The 23,600-nt window shown below is 40.8% G+C and overlaps 1 protein-coding gene across 1 annotated transcript in view; it reads left to right on the top strand.

Moving 5' to 3' along the window:
• KCNH8 (potassium voltage-gated channel subfamily H member 8) overlaps window positions 1–19,012 on the top strand; it is a 285,990-nt gene extending 266,978 nt beyond the window's left edge. The window contains exons 15-16 of the mRNA XM_008153463.3: window positions 1,472–1,548; window positions 18,308–19,012. Coding sequence (XP_008151685.1) covers window positions 1,472–1,548; window positions 18,308–19,012 — 782 coding nt within the window. The remainder of the gene's footprint in view (window positions 1–1,471; window positions 1,549–18,307) is intronic.
• Window positions 19,013–23,600: the final 4,588 nt, after the last annotated feature.

Genomic DNA, 23,600 nt, shown 5'->3' with positions numbered 1-23,600 from the left:
ATCCTTGTAAGACTCACTGATTGGGAGGGGAGGGGGAGGAGGAGTGCAGATGTCAGTCAACAATCCTGATTAATGTATTCTTTCGACTTACATGTGCTGATATTACTCCGCTTAGGGCAAGAGGCACAGAAATCATAGTTATAGTCAAATTGGTGCATTTGCCATGAAAGCTGGTTGTGGGGCTCATTTGGAAGTTTTCTTTTGTTGGCTCACCTGGGTCTGGAGATGCTGCACAGAACCTTACCATGTCCATCCATCTATTCCCACTACCTTCTTAGCTTCCTCTCCTTCCTTTTCCCAAAGTCGATCCCTACACTCATTCATTCAAGCAACACATTTTCTTGATTCTATCTCCTACATCTCTCTCAGTTGTAGGACTTTCTATCCTTACTGCCTCCACCCTTTTCCTTGCCACATTCATCTCTTGCCTGCATTGCTACCAAAGTCTCTTCTCTTATCTCATACTTTTCTCCATATAGAGTAAACATTTTTTTAAATATAAATTGATTCCTATTACTCCCTGTTTCCTTAGTATGAAATTCAAACCTATTGCATAATTACTTTTCAAATGTCTCTTTTCCCTGCTAGATTCTAAGCTTCATGAAGGTCAATTATATTTTATTTATTCATTGCTATCATCTCTAAAGGAGGCCTAGCCTGTGGTATATGATCTCTCATCATTCATTCATTTGCATAGCTTTGCAAAATATCTCTGCAAAATGAGTTCTTACTACTCTTCCACTTCTGATTGTTTTGAATGAAATTTTCTCCCACAAACAAGTTTTCTACCCATAATTGACCAGAATTAGAATATTAGAATGATCATATCATAATATACATATATCCTTTCTACTGCAGCCAGCAATGATTCATCTGTACTTTTGTCCCTGACAGAAATAAATGCATTTGGAAGATTAAGGTAGAGAAAATAGAGATGAGAGAACCAGGAAATTGGAGAAATTATCTTTTAGCACGACATGGGAGGAGACGGAAAACCTGCAGTGGAGATTAGAAATAGAGGTGGGAGCAAAATACTCACATGGGCACAGAAATCAATATTCAGGGGGGGGAAATAGAGAGGGAAAAAAGAACATCCCTTTTCTATGGCTTGGGCAGTGGCTGTAATATATACTTAGAGAACTGTTAAAGAAGAGAAAATGTGACCTCTTGCAACATAGTGGTGATTATATTCAGACAAAAGGGAGGATTGCCATGTTCACATTCAGTCACTATAGTCACAGTCACCACCCTGATGTGTGCCTGGTTCCAAAGAGTGTATCATGTACCATCCACAGGAGTACTAGATGCTTGCCCAGTCCGAGGGAGACAGAAACTACAGTGCACAGACATCAGAAATCTCTAAAGGCAGTAACTCAGGCTTCTTTCCCTAGTACTATTGACCCAACTCTCAAATATGATATTTATTCCTAAAGGACTCATTCCGTGTGTGTGTATGTGTGTCACTTTTCAGACCCAGAGATTGGAGCTGCTGTTCTCTTCATCAAGGCAGAGGAGACCAAGCAGCAGATAAAGAAACTCAACAGTGAGGTATGGAGCTTTCTCTTCCTTTAGTCATGCTGGAATGGTAAGAGGAGAAACGTTATAATATTGTCATTACAAGTATGGGCTCTGCTGTCAGACCACCATGGATGAACTCCCACTAAGGCTCATATGAGTTATGTGACCTTTGATAAATCACTTACCCACTCTCAAGCTCTGATTCCCCATGAGTAGAAGGGGGTAATAATTACGCTTACCTTGTAGTGCACTGTGAAATGGAGATGATCTAGGTAAATCATCTTATATATTAAAAGCCTAATATGCAAATCGACTGAATGGAGGTACTACCGGTCGCTATAATGTGACTGACCACCAGCGGGCAAACACTCAATGCAGGAGCTGCCCACAGGCCCCAGGCCAGCCAAGGCAGGTGCCAGCGGGGGCCCTCCTGATCGCCCCACCGGTCGCCCCGCAGAGGGAGACAACCGGCAGCAGCGGGGACGGGGCCAGTGAGCAGGTGGCGCCAGGCAGCGCTAGGCCCACCAAGGTGGCTGCTATTGGGGGGGCCCCCAATAGCCCCACTGGTCGCCCCACAGATCGGCCCTAATTGCTGGTCAGGCCTAGGGACCCTACCCATGCACGAATTTCATGCACCAGGCCTCTAGTTTAGCATAAAGTAAGCACACAATAAGTGATAATTATTATAATTAGCATATTAAATATATTGATATTTGGTTTAATTGGTGCTTTTTCACTTCTTTCATGTACTTCAATTTTTAATGGGTTAAAGCAAGATCATTAGTCCCCAGATGAATCAGAAGTAATGAGTCAGAGCAATCAAATGTCCTAAAACTCTGTTCCTTTCTCTGACACATATTTGCTGTGCGACTCTGAACAATTTACCTCTGTGAATCTTATCATCTATCCATGTAAAATAAGGTAACTTTTTTAAACAACCCTATTGAGGTATATTTCACATAACATAAAATTCGCCCATTTCAAGTGTACAATTCAATGATTTTTAGTATCTTTATTGAGTGGTTCAACCTACACCATAAATTAGTTTTAGAATATTTTTACCTTCTCAACAAGATCTTTCATACTCATTTATAATTAATCCTGTTCCTACATCCAGCTCTAGAAAACCATTTATCTACTTTTTGGACCTTCTGTATAAATAGAGAAGGTAATTTCTGAATTGCTGTCTTAATTTATGCTACCCATTCTCCAATATAATAAAATTTGGAGGAGGGGAAAAAACAGATTTTGAGATAATGATTTGGATGCAAATAGTTTATTTGGGATGTAATTCAGGAAGCAAGATGAAGGAGTAGAGAAGCAAGGCAGAAAAGAAATGAAAGCAAAAATATATGGGTGTGTTAATGAGATAATTAACGCTGTGGGCAACTGGGGATCAATCCTGCTGAGAACCACTGAAAGATTGTAGGACAACTCAAAAGTGTACCACCATGAGGCAAGGAAAAGTGGAGTTGAGGGTGGTTCCTGGGGGATTAACTCTCCAGGCCTAACCGCAGAGAACACTGGAAAGACTCCTCAGACAGGAATATATGGTGACCTTCAGGGTGGACCTAGGGTAAGGACATGTGGGCAGGCACAGAGAGTATAACAGAATCCCTTTCAAGGACTCAAGATTTTTATTACATGATGAAATTTTAGCAGAAAATGTAACCAGTTGATGATATTGATGAGATTTGAGAGAAATTAAATTCACATCATTATAATCATTTTCCAATTATGTGTAATAATGGAAGGCTGGGTAGCTTGTCATAAAGTTCAAAGGTTTTTCTTAAACCTGTATTTCTTCAGCTTAGTAAAAGTTTATGTTTTACTGCCATCTCCCCTTCTGAACCTGTATTCTCTGCAAGTGAGACTGTCACTAACAAGAAGTTAGATGACCCAAGGGCAGATTAACAAAACAGACACAGAAAAACTAACTAGTGGGGAAGATTGGGGGGGGGGGGGTAATGGGAGAGGTAATGGGGGGGAGAGTAAGTACACATATGTAATACCTTAATCAATAATGAAATTTTTTAAAAAAATAACTAGAATGAAAGTTCTTCTATCACAAGGGCTTGGTCAAACACTGAATCACCCAAAAAAAAACCTCTGGCTAAAAACGCACCCCCAAAAGAACCCAAAACTAAACACCCTGTTGGAAAATTGGTCATTAACCTTCTATCCAACAATTTCTTTTCAGATATTGTTCTTGACTAAAACCACCCATTAATACCATTTGAATTCTTTGCCCTCACATTCGAGAAGATCATTTGATGGTTTTAAGAACTGATTGACCCAAATCTTAGCTCAAGTATTGGACTTAGTGATTATTCTGGAGGGGAGGGAGGGAGTGTTTATATCTTCACTTGTTGGAATGTAAGTAATTTTCCCAATTACAGCTGTAAATCTAAGTACTACATGATTTTCCTTTGATAATGTGAGCCAGTGGTAGGTGTGTTAAAACAGAAAACTACTTGAAAAACAAAATATTTCCCCAATGTGATTCTGTATTCATGATTGCTTTTCCAATGAGATGGAATAAATCTTTTTATCTTGTCATATATTGAAATAAAAAGAGCAAGATAAAATACCAATGATCCAATTTTCCTTCCCTTGAGAATTAGTTTTTCTTTATAGGAAAATATCTGATTTCATCATGGCTGAAACTTAAGTTAAAAAAAATCTTATCCTTTACACATAATTTAATTTATACACAGTCTTGACCCTTTGGGTAGTGCATTAAAACCCACTAAGACAGGCAGAATGAAAATACAAATTGCCTTCCCTTTGTAAAATTATTCTCCTTATTACAACTCCCTACTTGTTTTTTCTTCCTATCTCTTACAAAGTAATGTTTACATAGCAAAAAAGTCCAAGCCTAATTTTTCCATTCCACCTATTGTCTACTGCACACATGTGTGATCATTTAATTGCTCTGTTCTTTGTTTATTCTATTCTTTTAGGAGTAAGCAAGAGAAGAAATGATAATAAATGTGGGATGTACTGCATGACAATAACTGCAGCCAAAAGGTCAATCCCCAATATCTGTGAGGCATGCTGAGCATTGTGTACAGCTGAGATCACTGTAGAAACCCCACTTTGATATTTGCTAAACAGCTAAGATGTAACACAATTGTTCACTGACATGCAGATTTCAAAATCGGCTGGTTAAACATTGAACAAAAATCAGAAAAGAAATACTATTGGTAATAACCTACTCTCCCAGAACAGTTAAGACAGTTTAAAAGATGTAGGGCAGCTGCTAATATTAGAACACTTTTGAAAACATTACCATTATTTTACAGCAGAGAAAAAAATAGTGCAATTCTTAGAGAATTGTTTAAGAATAACAACAAAACATCACTGTGGGGGCCATGGGCTGTGTAGGTCAAATGCTCCGTTTCTGAAAGGGTTTGTAGGAAAGGGCTAGAGTGCGTTCTCACTTCTGAAACCTGGCTGGTCCAGAAAGACACTGTGGCAAAGCCTGCCAAGGGAACCTGCACACTCTGCTACAGCAGGCACAAGGCATAAAACACACCAGTAAAAGAGAATAAGCTTTGGGGACAGACAGATACTTAGGTCCCTGTGACTTCAGCAAAGTGTTCACCTTTCCCAAGATTCCTCCTCTATGAAATGGTAACAATAAAATCTGTAATGGAGGATTGTTATGAGAGCTTAATACTAAATTCAGAAAGTTATTTCAGTCTCACCCTTTACAACTCCATATATTGTAAATTAACTTATTTTTAGCCTGCATTGACTAAATGCATTTTCTTTTCTTTCTTTCTTTTTTTTTAATGTTTTTATTGATTTCAGAGAGGAAGGGAAAAGGAGAGAGAGAGAGAGAAACATCAACCATGAGAGAGAATCATTGATCGGCTGCCTCCTGCATGCCCCCTACTGGGGACTGAGCTTGCAATCTGGGCATGTGCCCTCACTGAGAATTGAACCGTGGCTTCCTGATTCATAGATCGACACTCAATTGCTGAGCCACACTGGCCTGAGCTAAATGCATTTTCTTATGGATCACTTTAATGATTATACAGCTATTAACATTTTTTTTACCATTAGCATAGTGTGGAACAATATGGAAAGGACTGGGCACTTTTCAGATGTTATCTAAATCCTTATCTTCCTTTTTTGGTTTATGCTACTCTGAATCACTGGTTTTTCCCCAGTTTATATATCAGGAATTTATTCACTTTCTTATTTCAGGTTCCTTCTTGATATTCTCACAAAATTCTTGATTTTTGCTTTTACAACTGCTTAAAGTTTACTTCAAGTACAAGGAATTGGCTCAAACAATTATGGAGGCTGAGGAGTTGCAAGATCTGCATTTGGCAAGCTGGAGACTCAGGAGAGACAGGGGTGTAGTTTCAGTTCAAATCCAAAAGTCTGAGAACCAGGAGAGCCAGTAGTAGAATTCCAGTCCAAAAGTCAGTAGGCTCCAAACCAAAGACAGCTGGTGCTTTGGTCTGAATCAGAAAGCTGGAGACCATGTCCCAGCTTAACAATCAGGCAGGAGGAATTCCGTCAGCCTTTTCGTGCTATTCAGGCCTTCCATTGATTGGATGAGCCCGCCCTCATTACCGAGGGAACTGCTTTATTCAGTGTACTGATTCAAATGTTAACCTCATCCAGAAACAGCCTCACCAGCACACCCAGAATAATGTCCAGTCACCCCATGACCCAGTCAAGTGGACAAACTGGCAAATACAATTAACCATCACATCCATCAAATGCCTTCAGTTTGTCAGTCCAGTGGCTTTCTTTCCAGGTTAACTGGCCTGTTAACAATGTTCAAACTGCTTTGGTAGAAATAATCCTTTCCAGATTTGACTTAATTTTTTTAAGAAATAGATTCCTCTGTGGCAAAGATGTCATGGTTCTTTTTGTGGGACAAAACATTTTTTTCCAAACTCCAGAATTCAGAAAGTTATTTCAGTCTTACCCTTTACACCTTTGTATATTGTAAGTTATATGTTTGTGTGATGAGAACCAAAATTTGGAAGAGCCCTATTCTATTTTGACAGCCATTACTTTGCTGAAAGTCTCATCAAGTGATCTGAAGCCCTTTGTTTCATATGACACACGAGCACATTGTTAACTTAAGAGATATGAAAAATCTATTCTTATCAACTTGGCCTCTGGTGTTTTAAAGGCCAAACTATTGTTGCCATTGAGACCAATAGAAAAGCGTCTTTTTTTCAGAGATGACTGTGTTTGCACTACACTTCATAATTTGATCATGCCCTTTAAAAATAGCTATGCCACTCATCAATCTTTTTCTAGGGCTTTAAATGATCATTTTATATCATCACTAAGACTACAAGCCAAATTTCAAATTTTGTTTTGTACCATCAACATCTTTTAACTTTTCTTTCCTCATTTTCAACCTCCTCAAAAAAGTCTAGTGAATGTTTATGAAATATTAAAGAGTCCCACCTTTCAGATAGGCACTGTCATAGGATGAATTATACTGATGTAACAAACTCTGAATCTCATTGCTTAGCATTTATTTCTTGTTCAAGCAAAATGCCTAGCATTGGTCAGCACAAGGAGGCACCACACTGAAACTGTTACTGATTGGCTATGTTGGCAATGATTTGGCTCAAAAGATATACACATAACCAGAACTAATTTCCTGGGTACAATTAATTTCAAGAATCAAGAAAGTATAATCTTCTGTGACCGCAGAAGAAATGAAAAACTGGAAATTGGCAAACACTAGTAACAGATACAGCAGCATTCAAAAATTAACAGGGAAACAATCTCTTTTCATTTTGCTCAAAGTTGTATGCCAAAATATCCCCAATTAAATGTATCAGACAATATCCAAGCAAACAGATACAGATAATGCAAAGCCTTCTGCTCAAAAACAGAGAGTGAGAATCTGTTGTCAAGATTATACTTAAGAAAGTAGTAAATAAGTTTTATATTTGTATCACTAGATCAGATCAATGAAGCCACCTTGAGTCAAAGAAATTAAATAGTCATAACAGGTTTTTCTTTAATTAAGAGTTGCTTTACTACTTTTCTAAATAGCTATGAAATACCAGGGTTCTATCACTTCACATAAGGAAATCTGCATAAGGAAAAGCTTATGGTAAAGTTCATTCCTTGGTTCTCTGATTAGTGTTATCACTGTACATTTTCTTGACAAATAGTTAAACTGAAGCACACTAATAGAATTGCCAGACCACCTCAAGATCTGAACATATAGTCTCTTTTCTTCCTCATCATGGTCATACATAGATCTTGACCATCAATTCTCAAAAGCAAAATATAAACAAAGGCTATACGTTCACTTTTTGACATAGAAAAACAAAATCAATTTAATTGCTGGAAAACCATTCTGCTTTTTTCATTTTAATACATATACATTATTGATGTTAAGTGCTATATTTTGTGGACACGGGTTTCTAAACTGGAATATATCACTCTAATTTATGATTTGTAGGATGCTTTTTGGTGATTTTCCAGTTCTCAAGCCTCTATGCATAGGCAGATTTGTAGCTCTCATGAGGGTTTCACTGATAATAAATAAATAAATATATAAATAAATAAATAAGAGAATCTCTCAAAAGAAAAGAAAAAAAAATGACCGGCCCAATAACCATAAATATCTCTATGCCTATATTATGGTCTTGAAATACAACTTCCCACTAAAATATACCAGAGTTTCTTGATAAGTGACAGCCAATTATGAGGTCTGAAATATACATGATGAGTCTGGTGAACACCTTGGTATACCAGATAGCAATAAAGCTATCAAACACACTAGGATGATGTCAAAAGAACTCAGGAGCCAATATGGAGAGTCTTCCATTGGCCAAACTTGGGATAATTTGAGATTCAGTAAGGATAATAAATACAGTGGATTAAAATACATAAAACAGTAACAAATACTCCAAGATGGCAACTGAGGAAGCTCCTGGATTTCCCTCCTCTGATGGACACACTGAGTGTGCACCTATACACAGAGCAATTCCCTCTGAAATACAGAAACTGGCCGAGTGATGCCTGCACATTAGGCAAATGAGAAAATAACCACATAGAAACAGGAAAGGCTGAGACAAACTCTTGCCATAAACCCCACCCCTGGCACATTGCCATACAATCAGGAGGGAACCCCCAACGCCCAGCTTCTCCCTAAGAGTGAAGGATATGGACCACATATAGAGTGCCCCCAATTTTTAAGGCTCCTAACTGAGGGGTGGGCCCCCAAAATACCTAGCTTGAAAAGCCAAAGGGGCTTACAGGTTCACGGGACTATAGCAAAAAATAAGTGGTTTTTAAATGGGTGCAGTTAGCACCCCCGTGGCTGTATACCCAGGCTCAGCACAGAAGGAGCAAGCAAAAATGCCTAACTCCCAGTTTCTTCTTGGTAGGGTTTGACTGCATACTTTCCCACCCGCTGCAAGCTTACATGTAGGTACTTGCTGAGATCCTACCTTTTTTGGACAAAGATGGGTGCTGGCACACCCTCAAATACTGACAGCCACCAAGAACAAAGACAGCTGCTTTGACAATCACAAACACCATAAATCCTCAAGACTCTACACAAGAAAAGAAAAAAAGCAAAACCTCAGAATTAATTCTGTGAAGTTGCAGGATACAAAATCAATATAGAAAATCAGTTGTATTTCTAAACGCTAACAATGAAAGACAAATTAAGAAAACAATTCCATTTACAATAGCATCAAAAAGAATAAAATGTTTAGGAATAAATTTAACCAAGGAGGCGCAAGACTTGTACACTGAAACTACACAAATATTGCTGAAAGAAATTAAAGAAAATCAAGACAGATGGGAAAAATTCAACTATAGACTTGCCAAAGGACTTGAAAAAAGCTGGTTACACTAAACTTGAAACTCTTACTGAAGGGTCAGTACAGGAAGACTTAACCAAAGGGACTAGATCCATAAGAATAAGAATTAATCACGTGACCCCATCGAGTGAGGACCGGCAGCATTGGCACCTACTGGGAACTCGTTAGAAATGCAAAATCTCAGGCTCCACCCCACACCTACTGAATCTGAATATATACATGTGTCAAGATCCCCAGATGATCCCTATATACACTAAATCCCTATATACATTAAACAAGCACTGTCCTACACAGTTGGTATTCAAAAGGAAATGGACTTTGTTTGGTGCTCACTGATAGCAGTGAGCCAGACAGTAATTTGGATACTAATCAAACTTTATCACAGGAAGCAGGAAAATAGATGAGAAAAGCAATCAAAGAGTTGATAAATAATGGATTACCATAGTACAGCTCAAGTAATAAAGTTGTGTGTCCAAAGGCCTGGGCTTGCAGAAATTCAGTGAAAACACTGGAGTAATCACTTTCAAGACTCTAATTGGTCATTTTGTATTGGTAATGCTAGACTTGTAATTCTTCTCTTGTTATAATTTAAGAGGCATCAGATGCACCTGCAAAAGTAAAACCCTGGGTATACTATTCCTGTGTGACCTTAGATAAGCCGCTTCACCTCCCAACATTCTAGTCTCTCCAGCTGTAGACAAGATTTACAACTTTCGTTAGTAATGGGATTGACATCCCTCATCTGGGTAAAATTTATGCAAGCGCCGACTATAATTATTATTTTAGCTGACAGATAAGAAGACTGTCACTTGTGTTTGAATGCTTTGTGAAGCAAAAGACACAAGGATGAAATTATGCCGATCATCCTTTTTGTTTTGCCTGCTTATGGAGTTTGATTGAACTTGTCTGAATCCTATGATAAATATGCAACATAACAAAGGATTGAATGAAACACCATTTAATTACCTTGTGAAAATGTATATGTGTTCATGGCAGGGGGAGAGAGTTGGTGTAATTAGCACCCCTGAATTTAGGAAAATTGTGTCTAGCAGAAAAATGTGTACATGTTTGGCAAAAACTGAGTGACGGGTCAAGAACTCTTCAAGCTAAGAAGATTATATTAACAGATGCATTCCCCATCTGCTCGCTGAATGCACAAAAATGGAAATCACATTTTCTTCCCTATCAACACAAGTTCCAGTTATACTCAGAGTTCATGATTCATACCATACCAATAGGCAAGACTGAGAAGTGTAAAACATGAATAATATAATATGAAAGGAAGCTATTTTCTATGTGAAATGAAAGGTACTGTCAAAGACACATTCTGGTCTTCTTTATGAAACTCACACTCCTATTTCCAAAAGGCACAATCTAAACAGAACAGCAAATTGGTGTTTGCGCCTAATGCACACAATCTCCCTCCTAAAAGCTGGCAGTGCAGTGTTATTGGGACAATAGGTCACCAGCACCGCAGATGGATTCTTTACACCATGTACTAACATAATGTTTTCCAATCTCTCCCCGTTTGAAGTGGTGGGGACTCCCATAAGACACCGAGCTCATGTGAAATTACCTGCTAGAGTTACAGAGACCCTTACTTCTGTGTCTTGCAGTGTGTCTTAGAGTGCTATTTAGGGGAGACTGGCAAAAGTTAACATCAAATGAAAATAACAGAAACTCATACTAAGAAATTAACCAAGCAAGTTACTATTCATTAAATTATTCACGTGTCAACAAAGATATATATAGATGGCAGGATTTGTGCAGAGCCTTTGGCTATTTATAAAGAACAATGAAGACCAGTCATACCTGCCCCCAGCCCAGATCCACATTGGTCCTTATTCAATTCTTATCAACACCAAACTGCACATTGTTGTAATTTGGCTCATACGTCCTTTATCTACAATTCTCAGTTCATCTGACTGCAATTACTCAAACCTTGGATTGTAAATACAAGATCTAAATCACGTTTTTCAAAGGCTCTGGTTATTGCTATTACTATAGGGTGTCCCCCAAAAAAGTATGCACACATTTTGAATAATTATAAAGTGTTTATTAATATACATTTCATTTTCAAAACTGAGCTATCAGCTGTTATAAGTGAGTATACATTTTGGGGGGACACCCTGTATTTACTACTTCAAAGATCCATGCAAGGCAATGCTAAAACTCGGCGACTGTTTCTTCTAATATATTTATGTTGAAGTGTTAACAGGGATGGGTTTACCTCTCCGTGCTGAGGCTAAAGAGGAGTTGTACAGATAACTGCCTTTTATTTTCTTTGATCTAAATTTTTCCTAGGTTAGCATCTCCTACCAGGACAAAGCTTTCAACTAAGCTTAGCACCTGTGTTACCTTATCAAATTAAGACACCTGGAATTCTGACATAATACCAATTATATGGGGACTACACTTTATCATCCATTATATTATTTCATTCTCAACAAAGCCCTTGTGGAAATATGACTCAGAGGAGGGTGAGAAGTAAATCACATCAATGGAGCAAATTAAACACAAGAGGAGAAAACCAGATACTCTGGAACCATAGCAACAATGACTATTTCTAAGCCAACGGAAGTTCTGAGGAACCTGCTGGCAGTTTAGTGATTCCCTTCTTAGAGGTAGGGAGCAATCGGTGTGTGAGTTATTATGGACAGTTGATAAGTCTGTGGTCACATGGGTGCTTCTAGTCATGACAGGAGGTGGTGGTCAATAAGAGCAAGTGCACTGCCTGAAAACCTGCTACACGCCTAACGATTTGTATGGTTAAGTGCATGATGCTGGGAGAACAGACAAGAATCCTTAGGTACTCCAAAGTGTTGGATAGAAAACTGAACCTCTTGGAAGCACAGATGGTGTTTTCGTCACTTCTTTCTAACAGTTGGGACATTGGAAGGGATAGAGAAATCTTGGATGTGAACACTTGGCTATGCAGATGGTGATGGTAAACTGGTTTGGCCAACAGTTCCAGACTGATGGATTCTTATCCACAGAAGAATGAGAAGGAGGAAGAGAAGAAAGAGAAAGAGGAAAAAATAGATTTTAAAAAATGCAACTTAATACACAAGTATGAGAACAGTGTGTTATGTTCTGGTTTCTTTATCTATTATCTTTATAAATAATCAGAAGATGTAAATAGCCATTCAGGACAGCAAACAAGGATGTAAAAAGTTTGCCAAATTTGGAACTGGTAAAACAATTCTGACCATTAATTGAATTTGTTGCTTGATACTCATATTGTAGTCATGAGATAATGAGTCAACTTTAATAGGGGGGAAATTCCAGGGAATTTAAACTACCCATGAAAATCAAGTTTATGCTGGGACAAAGTGTCAAAGCAGCAAGATAAATGAAGTCTAGCAGAGGTCTTGGTCAAAGGAGATCTATTTCCACAATTATGAAAGAAACACAATAAAAGGGATTCTTAACAGTGGGAATGCCACCTGCTCCTAAAATCTAAAGGATACTCAAGGATTTGGGTTAGGAAATTTATATTAAAAAACTTAATAGTCATAATACATACTCTTAATATATTTACTTGGAAGAAAGGTCAATGACAGATCTCCCAATATAATTTTGTAGTAGTCAGCTTTCCCCTAGGATATTTATGGTAAAATCATGAGATAAACTAAGAACAAAATCAAAGGCCATATGAGGACCAGGTATTCAAAGTGGCAGAAATAGCATTAATTTATGCACTTGAGAGTTACTGGGTGCATGACTAGGCATTGCTCAGCATCCAGGAGATCCTGAGATAAGTAACAATTTATCTTCAAAGAACTCAAAGCCTCAGTAGGGACACATAGTCCTATATGATGCTCAAACTGCTCTGTATCAATGAGCTGCCAGGAAAAAGCTCTGCAGAGACGAGAAGAGATTAAAAGTTTGGAGAGAGAGCCCTAACTGGTTTGGCTCAATAGATAGAGTGTCAGCCTGTGGACTGAAGGGTCACATGTTTGATTCCGGTCAAGGGCATATGCCTGCGTTGCGGGCTTGATCCCCAGTGGGGGACATGCAGGAGGCAGCCAATAAATGGTTCTCTATCATTATTGATGTTTCTATCTCTCTTTCCCTCTCCCTTCTTCTCTGAAATCAATGAATATATATTTTAAAAAAAAAAAGTTTGGAGAGAGAGAAAAAACTTACCCAACAGAAAGGGGCCAAAAGCAAGCACCTAGTCAGAGAGAACAGCACATACAAGAACCGGGAGCTGAGATTCCCACTGTAGTCATTCTGATGGCAAAATGTAGGAAATGGGGCCCCTAAAAAATGAGGTGGGGCTTGTGAAGGGCCTTATAATGCCTGCTAAAAAAAATTGTATTTTCTAATATGAGTGACAGAAAACATTTATAGATTTAAGGAACTGTTAAGTGGGAAAACTTTGGTTCATTTGATCTGAATGATGTGTGTGTGTGTGTGTGTGTGTGTTTTAATATATTTTTAAGGGGTTTAGAGAGAAAGGAAGAAGGCAAGAGAGAGAGAAACATCAATGACGAGAGAATCATTGATTGGCTGGCTCCTGCACACCCCACACTGGGGATCGAGCCCACAACCGGGCACATGCCCTGACCAGGAATCGAACCTTGACTTCCTGGTTCATAGGTCGACATTCAACCACTGAGCTATACCAGCTGGACTGTTTGTTTGTTTTTATTGAACTAACTCTGCAGTACGATGGCTTTAAGTTGTATTGTGAAGACATTTCTCCTTGAGTGGATGGAGTCTTGTTCACAAAGTAGCCTCAACAACCTTTTTTAGCAAACGTGTATCTTCTGACTGTGCTGTAAAAAAGCAGTGAGCCTCCCCAGCACACATACAAAGTAGAGATGCTGCCTTCTTGGTTTTCTATATTTGATTACGACCAAGGTCTTTTCTGTTTCAGAATGAATTTTGTTAGCAAGCCTGGCAGGAAGCAGTAGACAAAAGTACAGTGAAACTTCACAGCAATTTCGGTGGCAGTATGTTGTCACCTTGAGTGTCACTAGGGTCTCCACCTCCAGGAGATGCCATCTCTCCTGTGACAGCTGGCTTTGTCCTGGGGAGGGAGAGAACCCTTAGCTAACAGGGATTCATTTCCTCATGTAACTTTAACAAGGGCATGGGTGGGTCCCCAGTGACACAGCAACAGGAATCTTCACTAACATAAATGATCGTTACCCTCTAGAGCTAAAGAAAGCTCCGTTTCCTTGGGTTCTTGGCTTCTTTTAGTTCCAGCTAAAATAGCAATTTTGTTTTCTGAAAATGTTAATGCTTATTTACATTCCAGGAGCCAGTTAAGACTCTGGATTCCCATGCAAAGTTCATGGCCTCAAAGTTGTGGCAAAGGCACAGTAAAAGTTAGATGTCAAGAACATGGCCATGCAAAGGTATATCAACCATAGGGAAATATGTGGGCATTTTAGATGCTTGAAATATAGTTCATCAAAAATATATCTGGCCCAGTCAGTGTGGATCAGTGGTTGAGCATCAACCTATGAACCAAGGAGTTACCAGTTCGATCCCTAGTCAGGCCACATGCCCAGGTTGCAGGCTTAATCCCCAGTAGGAGATGTGCAGGAGGCAGCTAATATATAATGTTCCTCTCTCATCGATGTTTCTCTCTATTCCTTGCCCTTCCTCTCTCTCTCAAGATCAATAAAAGCATATTTTTTTAAAAAAAGGAAAAATGTTTGTTAACCTATTGTTTGGTTTAAGATTTTTCTTTATTACAAACCTCTTTTGTTGTTGTTGCATTCAGATAATTTGCTGTGAAGAGGTTTTACTGTTCAGATGTCTAGGGTTTTTAGAGATGACACTATCTACTTACTTGATGTTGAATTACCATTTCAGGCAGCTTTTACACATGGGGCTACTTTTTGTATCATCTATGCTCTTCACAAATTCTGACCACATTGTCTTTTTCCACGTATAATCCTATATAATAAAGAGGTAATATGCAAATTGACTATCACTCCAACACACAAGATGGCTGCCCCCATGTGGTCAAAGATGGCCGCCCTCATGTGGACACAAGATGGCCACCACAAGATGGCTGGCTGAGGAGGGCAGTTGGGGGCGATCAGGCCTGCAGGGGAGGGCAGTTGGGAGGGACCAGGCCTGCAGGGGAAGGCAGTTGTGGGCAATCAGGCCTGCAGGGGAGGACAGTTAGGGGTGACCAGGCCTGCAGAGGAGGGCAGTTGGGAGGGACCAGGCCTGCAGGGGAGGGCAGTTGGGAGGGACCAGGCCTGCAGGGGAGGGCAGTTAGGGGTGAGCAGGCTGGCAAGGGAGGGCAGTTAGGGGTGACCGGGCCAGCAGGGGAGGGCAGTTAGGGGTGACCAAGCCTGCAGGGGAGGACAGTTAGGGGCGACCAGGCCAGCAGGGGAGGGCAGTTAGGGGCAATCAGGCTGGCAGGGGAGCAGTTAGGCATCGATCAGGCTGGCAGGGAAGTAGTTAGGGGGTGATCAGGCTGGCAGGCAGAAGCGGCTAGGGGCAATCAGGCAGGCAGGCAGGGGAGCGGTTGGGAGCCAGCAGTCCTGGATTGAAGAGGGTGCAGGCTGGGCTGAGGGACATACACCCCTCCCATGCACGAATTTCGTGCACCAGGCCTCTAGTGTACTATAACAGAAAGAGCACCAAACTTACATGGAATGAATTCTAAACCAAAGACTGTCACTCAAGCAATAAAGGACCTTAAAAAATGACATTTAACCTCTAATGACATTAGTGTCCCCATCTCACAACTGGGATAATAATAATGTACCCCTATCTACTGTTTATAGATCCAACAGGGAAAATGTACCTGAAAGCACGTTGTATTATAAATTTACTCAACCATTTATTAAACAACATAATCATTGATGTATCTAAAATGCAAACTGTTCTTCAAAGACTGTGTCTTTATTCAATCTACATAAAAGGCTAATCAAAAGCATTTTTATTGGGGTCTGAGCTTATACAGCCCCAGTGAATGTGGTACAGGAATTAAACTTAGCCTACAGGAAAAGATGGTTATTATGTCCCTTCCAACATCTCATTGAGTGTCAGTCTTTTTCCTCTGAAATGTTGATAGAAGAGCTAATCAATTCAGGATAGAACCCAAGGCAGCAAGTCTACAGTGCTGAGATCCAGACACTGATTTAAGCCTGGTCCATACACTTTAGGACTGAGAATTGGCCAGGTATGAAATTGACCACCTGCAGTGGACATTTCAAAACACATAGAATTGTTCTCACATTCACTGTCTCACTGCTTAACTGTGAGGCTCAGAGGTATCTCTTCGTTGCCAGAAGTTTTAGATCTGCTGAAAAGCCTGGACAAGTGTTCCATTGGGTCCCTCGAGTTCCATGCCAGCAGCAAGGCAGAAATAGTTTTGGCCTGGCAATTTCAAGGCAGGTGTTGCCAGTGGGTTGCCTGAACCATGGAAGAACCTCCGTCTGGCCTTTTTTAAATGCCTGCTTTGAGAGGCACTACCTCCTGATGGGCCTGCCAGGGAGAATTAGTTTCAGAATTCATTCAGAGGAAGTGGACTGAATTAAGTTACCGGATAAACTAGGAATGTCTACTTAAAAAGTCTGCCCAAAACAATCTTGGTTTTGGCATCATTGAAATTGAACTGCTCAATTTGCTTATTTTGTTTTCCAATGGTACTTATCCAGCGGGTTCAGTTGCTTACATTGGAGTTTTGTGTTTCGTGATGGTAAAATCAAGTCAGAGAGAAAATACTTTATAAAAGGTGTTAATGTTGTGAATCTAACCACAGACTAGAAAATATATATATCCATGCCCTGCTTTCTGAAATACAGGTCCTCCACATTGTGGAATATAAACTCTACAGAAAAGCTGAATTTAAGTCCAATTCGAACTTCTGGTGGTCTTCATGTTTAAAAAAGTCATGTGGTTGTTAGAAAAATAAGTGAATTTTATTATTGCTTTTAAGTATAAAATGAATAATGAAGACTCTTCAGTGGTTCTTAAGTGTTTAAAGGTCATGTGTCCTTTCAAACTCTTCATAAAAGCTGGATGTCTAACCTAGAAAAGTGAATTTAAGCCCATACCACACAATTTGGGTTGTAATTTCACGAGGTCCCGGGCTCACTGATGGACCCCAGCACACACAGCTTCCCCACAGTGGTTATCTGTACTCACCTACCTTGAAGGTCTTTTTCTTTCTCTCTCTCATTTTGCAGCTTTCCCTTTTTCCACAGACTCCCTCCCTCGCACATCTGGTTGGGTTCTTGCTCACTGCCCACATCATCACTGAAGGCAGTTTGTCACTGGATCTATCGTGAGCATAGATCCTGACCAGAAAGGACCCAAGTGAGCGCTCACTCACTGTCTGTCTGCTCTGGAAGGTGGTGTGCAGAGTGCTTTACATGCAATGCCCCCTCACTCAACATGTTGTGAGGTGTCTGAGGAAATTTGTGTGAACCTCTGTGCACCCAGTAACTCAGAGAAGGTACAAGATACTATCAGTATCTAAGAGATACAGGTGCAGCTGGTGGGGCTCAGTGGTGGAGCGTCGACCCATGAACCAGGAGGTCACGGTTCGATTCCTGGCCCGGGCACATGCCCAGGTTACAGGCTCAACTCCCAGTAGGGGGCGTGCAGGAGGCAGCCGATTGATCATTCTCTCTAATGTTTCTATCTCTCTCTCCCTGCCTCTCCCTGAAATCAATAAAAACATTTTTTTTTAAATAAGAGATACAGGAGATGATGGGCCCACACTTCAAATGTTTTTCAAGAACCCCAGAAACATGGATTAAGTATGCCCGGCTATGTCTCTCTAAGTACCCTCAGAATGAGGATGGCTTTAGGTCAGGTTCCCAGTTTCCCCTTCACCCTTTGGACTTGACTGGCCTGGAGGCCGAGCAGCCTTTCAGACCTTCTTATTAGAGATCTCACTTCCCTGCCTCCCTGCTCTGAAATCACTACCATGCACTTCTCACTATTGCCTTTGCGTTGCTTTATCCAAACAGGTAACAACACTGGCTCAGGAGGTCTCCCAGTTAGGTAAAGACATGAGGAGTGTGATGCAACTTCTGGAAAACATTCTGCCACCCCGGCAGCCGGCACGGTTTTGTTCTCTGCACACCACCTCTGCGCATCCCTCCAGGGACAGCTTCCAGAGCAGGATGACCTGGAGTGCACACCAACCTTGCCTACACTTGCAAGCAGGCGGAGCTGCCTCTACCCAAGCACAACTTTGTCACGGTAATGTCACCTCGGACATTTGGAGTGTGGATCCCTCCTCTGTGGAGACCAGCCCCCAGCGAACTGGAGCTCCAGAGCCAAACCCTGCAGGCAGTGAACTCGATCATTCTCCAAACCTTGATTTTTCACCCGCCCACTACCCGGTCGTCCAGGAAGGTCATTTGCAATTTCTAAGGTGCGTCTCTCCGCAGTCGGATACGACGCTGACGCCTCTGCAGTCCATTTCAGCGACTCTCTCGTCCTCTGTCTGCTCCTCCTCAGAAACATCCTTGCACCTGGTTCTCCCAAGCAGGTCAGAGGCGGGCAGCTTCGGCCAGGGAGCCGTGAGCTCCTTCAGTCTGGAAAACCTGCCAGGATCTTGGGACCGGGAAGGACTGGCATCCATCTCTACTGAACCCTTGGAGAACTTTCCGTTGCAAGTTGTCACAAGCACAGCCGACGTGACAGATAACAAAGCCATCAACGTATGATGTTAGTGCACGGGAGGCAGCTGCCAATTTCAAACCCACCAGTGCATGGCCGCTTTGGCTGCCTTTTGTGCCTCTGGCAGGCGTGAGGACCGAGCAGAGCGGGGAGTCCTGCCGGAGAGAGCCAGCCGAGGAGCCGGGGCAAGGCACAGGCACCACCATACCGCCGCAGACGCTTTCTAGATCCTAGACACCCAAGAGGATCACTTTTCCTGTACAGGTATTAACTTACCGGTCTGTTTGACGGACTTTGGTAAAAATGCAAAGACCCTGAGCAGCTAGAAGTCCCAGACAAAGAATGTGTGGACTCGTTTTGCCCCAGGTGACTTTTGTGAAGGGCAGCGAAGGTTTCTCCCGAGTGTCTGTCTGTCACCCTTGAACAATATCCGTAGCACTGTTGGCCTGGAGCGCGCGCAGCTCCTGCTGACCTATTTTTCTTTTTTGTGAAGGCAAAGGGACAAACATCACTGCATGTCATCTCCTAGACAATCAGTCAAGTAGAGCTGGTGGCCAGTGGTTAGCTATTGCACGTTATTTGCCATGTAAATGATGATGTCTTTATTTATCAAAAAAAAAAAGAGAGCCTATTTTTATATCCTTGGTATGAGATATGTATTTAAACTATTTAAAATATTTATAAAGAAATGAATGTTTTCATTTTGGTAAAAAAAAAAAAAAAGCTTGCCATTTTAACAAGAAATGCACTACTGCTATGTATAGTAGATCAAAAATTATTTATTATTAAGAGGATGTAGTTTCAAAAGGCACCCCCCCCCCCTTTTATCTGCATGCAGTTTGCCACAAATGTATCCTCACGCTTCTGGATGATGAGAGAAAAGCGAGGTCAGGCCTTCTCATTAGAGAGCTCACTTCCCTGGCTCACTGCTCTGAGATCACTACCGTGCACTTGATGAAATGAAATGAAAGCATGGACTCAGTGTCAAGTACACAAGCTCCAGCACATGGTAGGGGCTCCACCTACTCTGCTGACTCGAGGCTGCTCTCGGTGCCAGCATAAGTGCCCCTTCTCTAGGCATCACACTTGGTTGTGCAGGAACCCAAAAGCAGTCTGTGGGATATGAAATCACAACTACATTGAGCCGTTTTGGCCTCAAAACGAGGGAGAAAATCTTGGGTGTCTCCCTGCGCTGTCCCTTCAGGAGAGGTTGTAGACTAGTGAAAATTCCAAAATTGAGCCAAGACTTCTGATTTATGATTTGTGAGAGAAATGCCAACTTGCATGGGATCAGCACTTTAATTTTTTTTTTTAAAGCTCTCAACAATGCTCTAAGTGAAGTGGAGCAGGTGTTTTCCTTCTCATTTTATAGAGAGGAAAAAAAAAGTCCCAGAGATTACACAGCAAGGAGGCTGGAGAAGGTCTGGAACGTATAATGCTTCCCGCACCCCCCAACCACCTCCCCTACATCTCAACCAGCACGCAAATTCAGATGCTGGCTTGGTAAGGATTTAAACGCCTTCTTTTAAATTTTATTTTATGTTTAAGAACATTTAGGACCTAATCATCCCAGACATTCTTAGAAAACCTATTGAATTCACATTCTGGAGTCCCCCTGTTTTTATTTCCCACCACAGAGAATCAACAATCTGAGAATTGTATCATTAAAAACATCTAAACAAGCAAGACTTCTGATGTGTGAATCTTATAACCTAAAGTAGGCTAGAATAACAGAAAGAAAAGAAACCTTCTCTAAGAAAATGTGGAAACAGAATATGTTTATGAGGCAGGTCACTCAAAAATCAATGCCTTCTACTCTCCCACTTCCATATTGAATCTCTCCCTACTTAAGTGAATGAGAAAATTGAGGCAAAGGAAACAGTCTAATGCAGTGGTCGGCAAACTCACTAGTCAACAGAGCCAAATATCAACAGTGCAACGATTGAAATTTCTTTTGAGAGCCCAATTTTTTAAACTTAAACTTCTTCTAACACCACTTCTTCAAAATAGACTCGCCCAGGCCGTGGTATTTTGTAGAAGAGCCACACTCTAGGGGCCAAAGAGCCGCATGTGGCTCGCAAGCCACAGTTTGCCGACCACGGGTCTAATGTAATCATTCATATTCCCTATTTTGCTCCCTGACCCATGTCATCATTTGAAGCACCATTCAGAAAGAACTCACACTGGTGTTGGTTGGTAAAATAGCCTTCTGGAAAACTAGCACTACAATAATAATGCTACTAATAATGACTGACATTCTGTTTTTTGAATACTGACAGTGTACCAAATGTTTAGGAACTCACACGCTTCCACATATAATCATCAAGCCATGCTAAAAGCTACTTGTTATTATCATCTCTATTTGGTAAATGAATAATTGGGACATGGATTTTTAAACTTGCCCCATCACATTGTTTTAAATGATAGACCCAATACCCGCATGGCCATTCTGGGTACTCCTCCCTCCTCATTCTTGCTGACTTTTGAAATTAATTTCTTCTGAAATCTGCAAATAAAATATTTGCTTTTTTTTATGTAAGCATACAAATGGGGTCAATCAGTGCAGCTCTGAGGATTTGGGAGAGTCCAGTGAGATACCTAGAAACATGCCCACATTTTTCCGGCCAGTCACCTTCGGTGTATCTCTTCCACACAACTGATGTTAGCGGTGTCAGAAGCAGCTCCCTAACCTGGGTCCATCTGCAACGGGATGAGAATGAGCGAGCCCCTGGGAGAAAGGTTCCCACAGATTTCTTACAAGAGGGCTCCTGCCTCCTCTGAATCAGCCACGCCTCCTCCTCCTTAGTCTTTTCTCTCATCATTATTCTGATAAACAGGACTCTCCCTTATCGTAGGCAGCTTAGAATGACATGTTTTGGGTTTCTGTCTGTTTTTGCATGTTGTGATATTATTCTAGGAAATGAGAATTCCAAGTTGTTCTAGATGTTTGGTTTTCTAACCAATGTTGCTATGCAAGGCCCTTGTCTTCTGATCAGGGATGCATTTCCGGAGCCCTGTGCTTTCCTTTTCCTCTTCTACCCATGCTCAGCTGAAGGAGCCAAGCAGGGGTCATCCCAGAGGGAACAGAAGCACTTAGTGTATTTTTTTGGTCAAGTATATTTTCTTAAAAATAATATTGGGGACTAAAGTCGTCTGTGTAGTTCTAATTAAGAGTACCAGACTAACGTTATATAAGACTTTATTTTAAGTCAACATAGGAAGAAGTTTCTGGCAATTAAAGCTACTTATAAATGGAGTTGATTGCCTCGAGAGTTGGGAAGATCACTAACAAGGTATCCTTTCAGAGATGAATAACTCTTTGAGAGGAATATTGTTTTCCAGAAGGGCTTTGTATCAGGTGTTAGCAGAATACCTGCATCAGAATCACATGGGGTACCTGTTTAAACTATGGGAAATCTGGCAACAACCTAGCCCCTTTGGGTGGGGCCTGGGTCTCTCCCATGTACTACACTCCTGGGGTGACTCAGATACACTAAAGATTAGGAAATGTTGGTCTACAATCTATAGTAGGACAAGACTGAGTCCTAGCTAATTTATACATAAATGGACTAGCATCTAAATTCTATTAAAGACAGCCCTGGGCCTATAATTATATTAATAGGTAGGCCTGGTTAACCCCTGCATCAGTAGTCTCAAGCTCTAGTTTGAATAACGTATTTCCAGGGGATCTTAATGAAATAGAGATTTCAAGGTCCTGACCCCCATGATGTGAGCTGGGTCCCAAGTGGTTCTGATATGGATGTTACAGGAAACTAAACCCCAGAAACACTGTCCTAAGTGGTGTAATCATCCCTTCGATAATGTAATCATCCCTTAGTTGGTTCTGTGGGAGGTAGGCCCACTAGAATCAAACCAATTCAAACTGACAAGTGTGTTCAATTCTACTTCTTTACAGTTCCTAACACATCAATGATTTTTTCATAAAAATTATCGGTCACTTTCTCCAAGAAACCTTCCAACATTTATTCATTATTTCCACTAATAATGGTCAAATAGCTACTGTGTGCTCTCCACTAGTACCTCTTGTTTATCGTAGGTCTCTGTCTTCTTGTTTTATTCGGATTTTCTAGAAGGAAAAAAAGTGCCTGCTGAAGTCTCATAATCTGATCAGTTCTTCATAGATAGGGAGGAATCCTATTTGGATGTGAAGCAAGCCAACTATTTGGTTAAAAAATAACAATTGCCCCCCTATTGTCTGTGTTGAAAGCCAGGGCTGGGAGGGGACAATGGGGGGAAAGGGGGACATATGTAATAATACTTTCAAAAATAAAGATTTTTTTTTAAAAGTACAAAGAAAAATGACAATTGCTGTGGAAGGGCCTTGTGTGGACCGGAACTGCTAATGTCAAGATTATGACATTAATCTTCTCATGAAGTATGTAAGTTAGGTCATCCTTTTGAGACATGCCTTTACTATAGAATTCTATGATACTCCAAACATAGGCCACCCTAGATCACCATCATCAATGAAGACAGCACCTCAGCACGTGTGTCCCTCAATTAAAGGCTATTCCAAAATGCTGTCCGTTGCTTCCTTCTTTCAGGTTACCCAAAGGCCAATACTTCAAATAAACATGATACTGAGAAAGAAGAAGTTTTAGGGGGACACCTAGG

Source organism: Eptesicus fuscus, chromosome 18 (assembly GCF_027574615.1).
Source record: "Eptesicus fuscus isolate TK198812 chromosome 18, DD_ASM_mEF_20220401, whole genome shotgun sequence".
NCBI classification, from domain to species: Eukaryota; Metazoa; Chordata; class Mammalia; order Chiroptera; family Vespertilionidae; genus Eptesicus; species Eptesicus fuscus.
The sequence above is the reverse complement of the archived record's forward strand: the minus strand, read 5'-3'. Positions and strand labels throughout refer to the sequence as shown.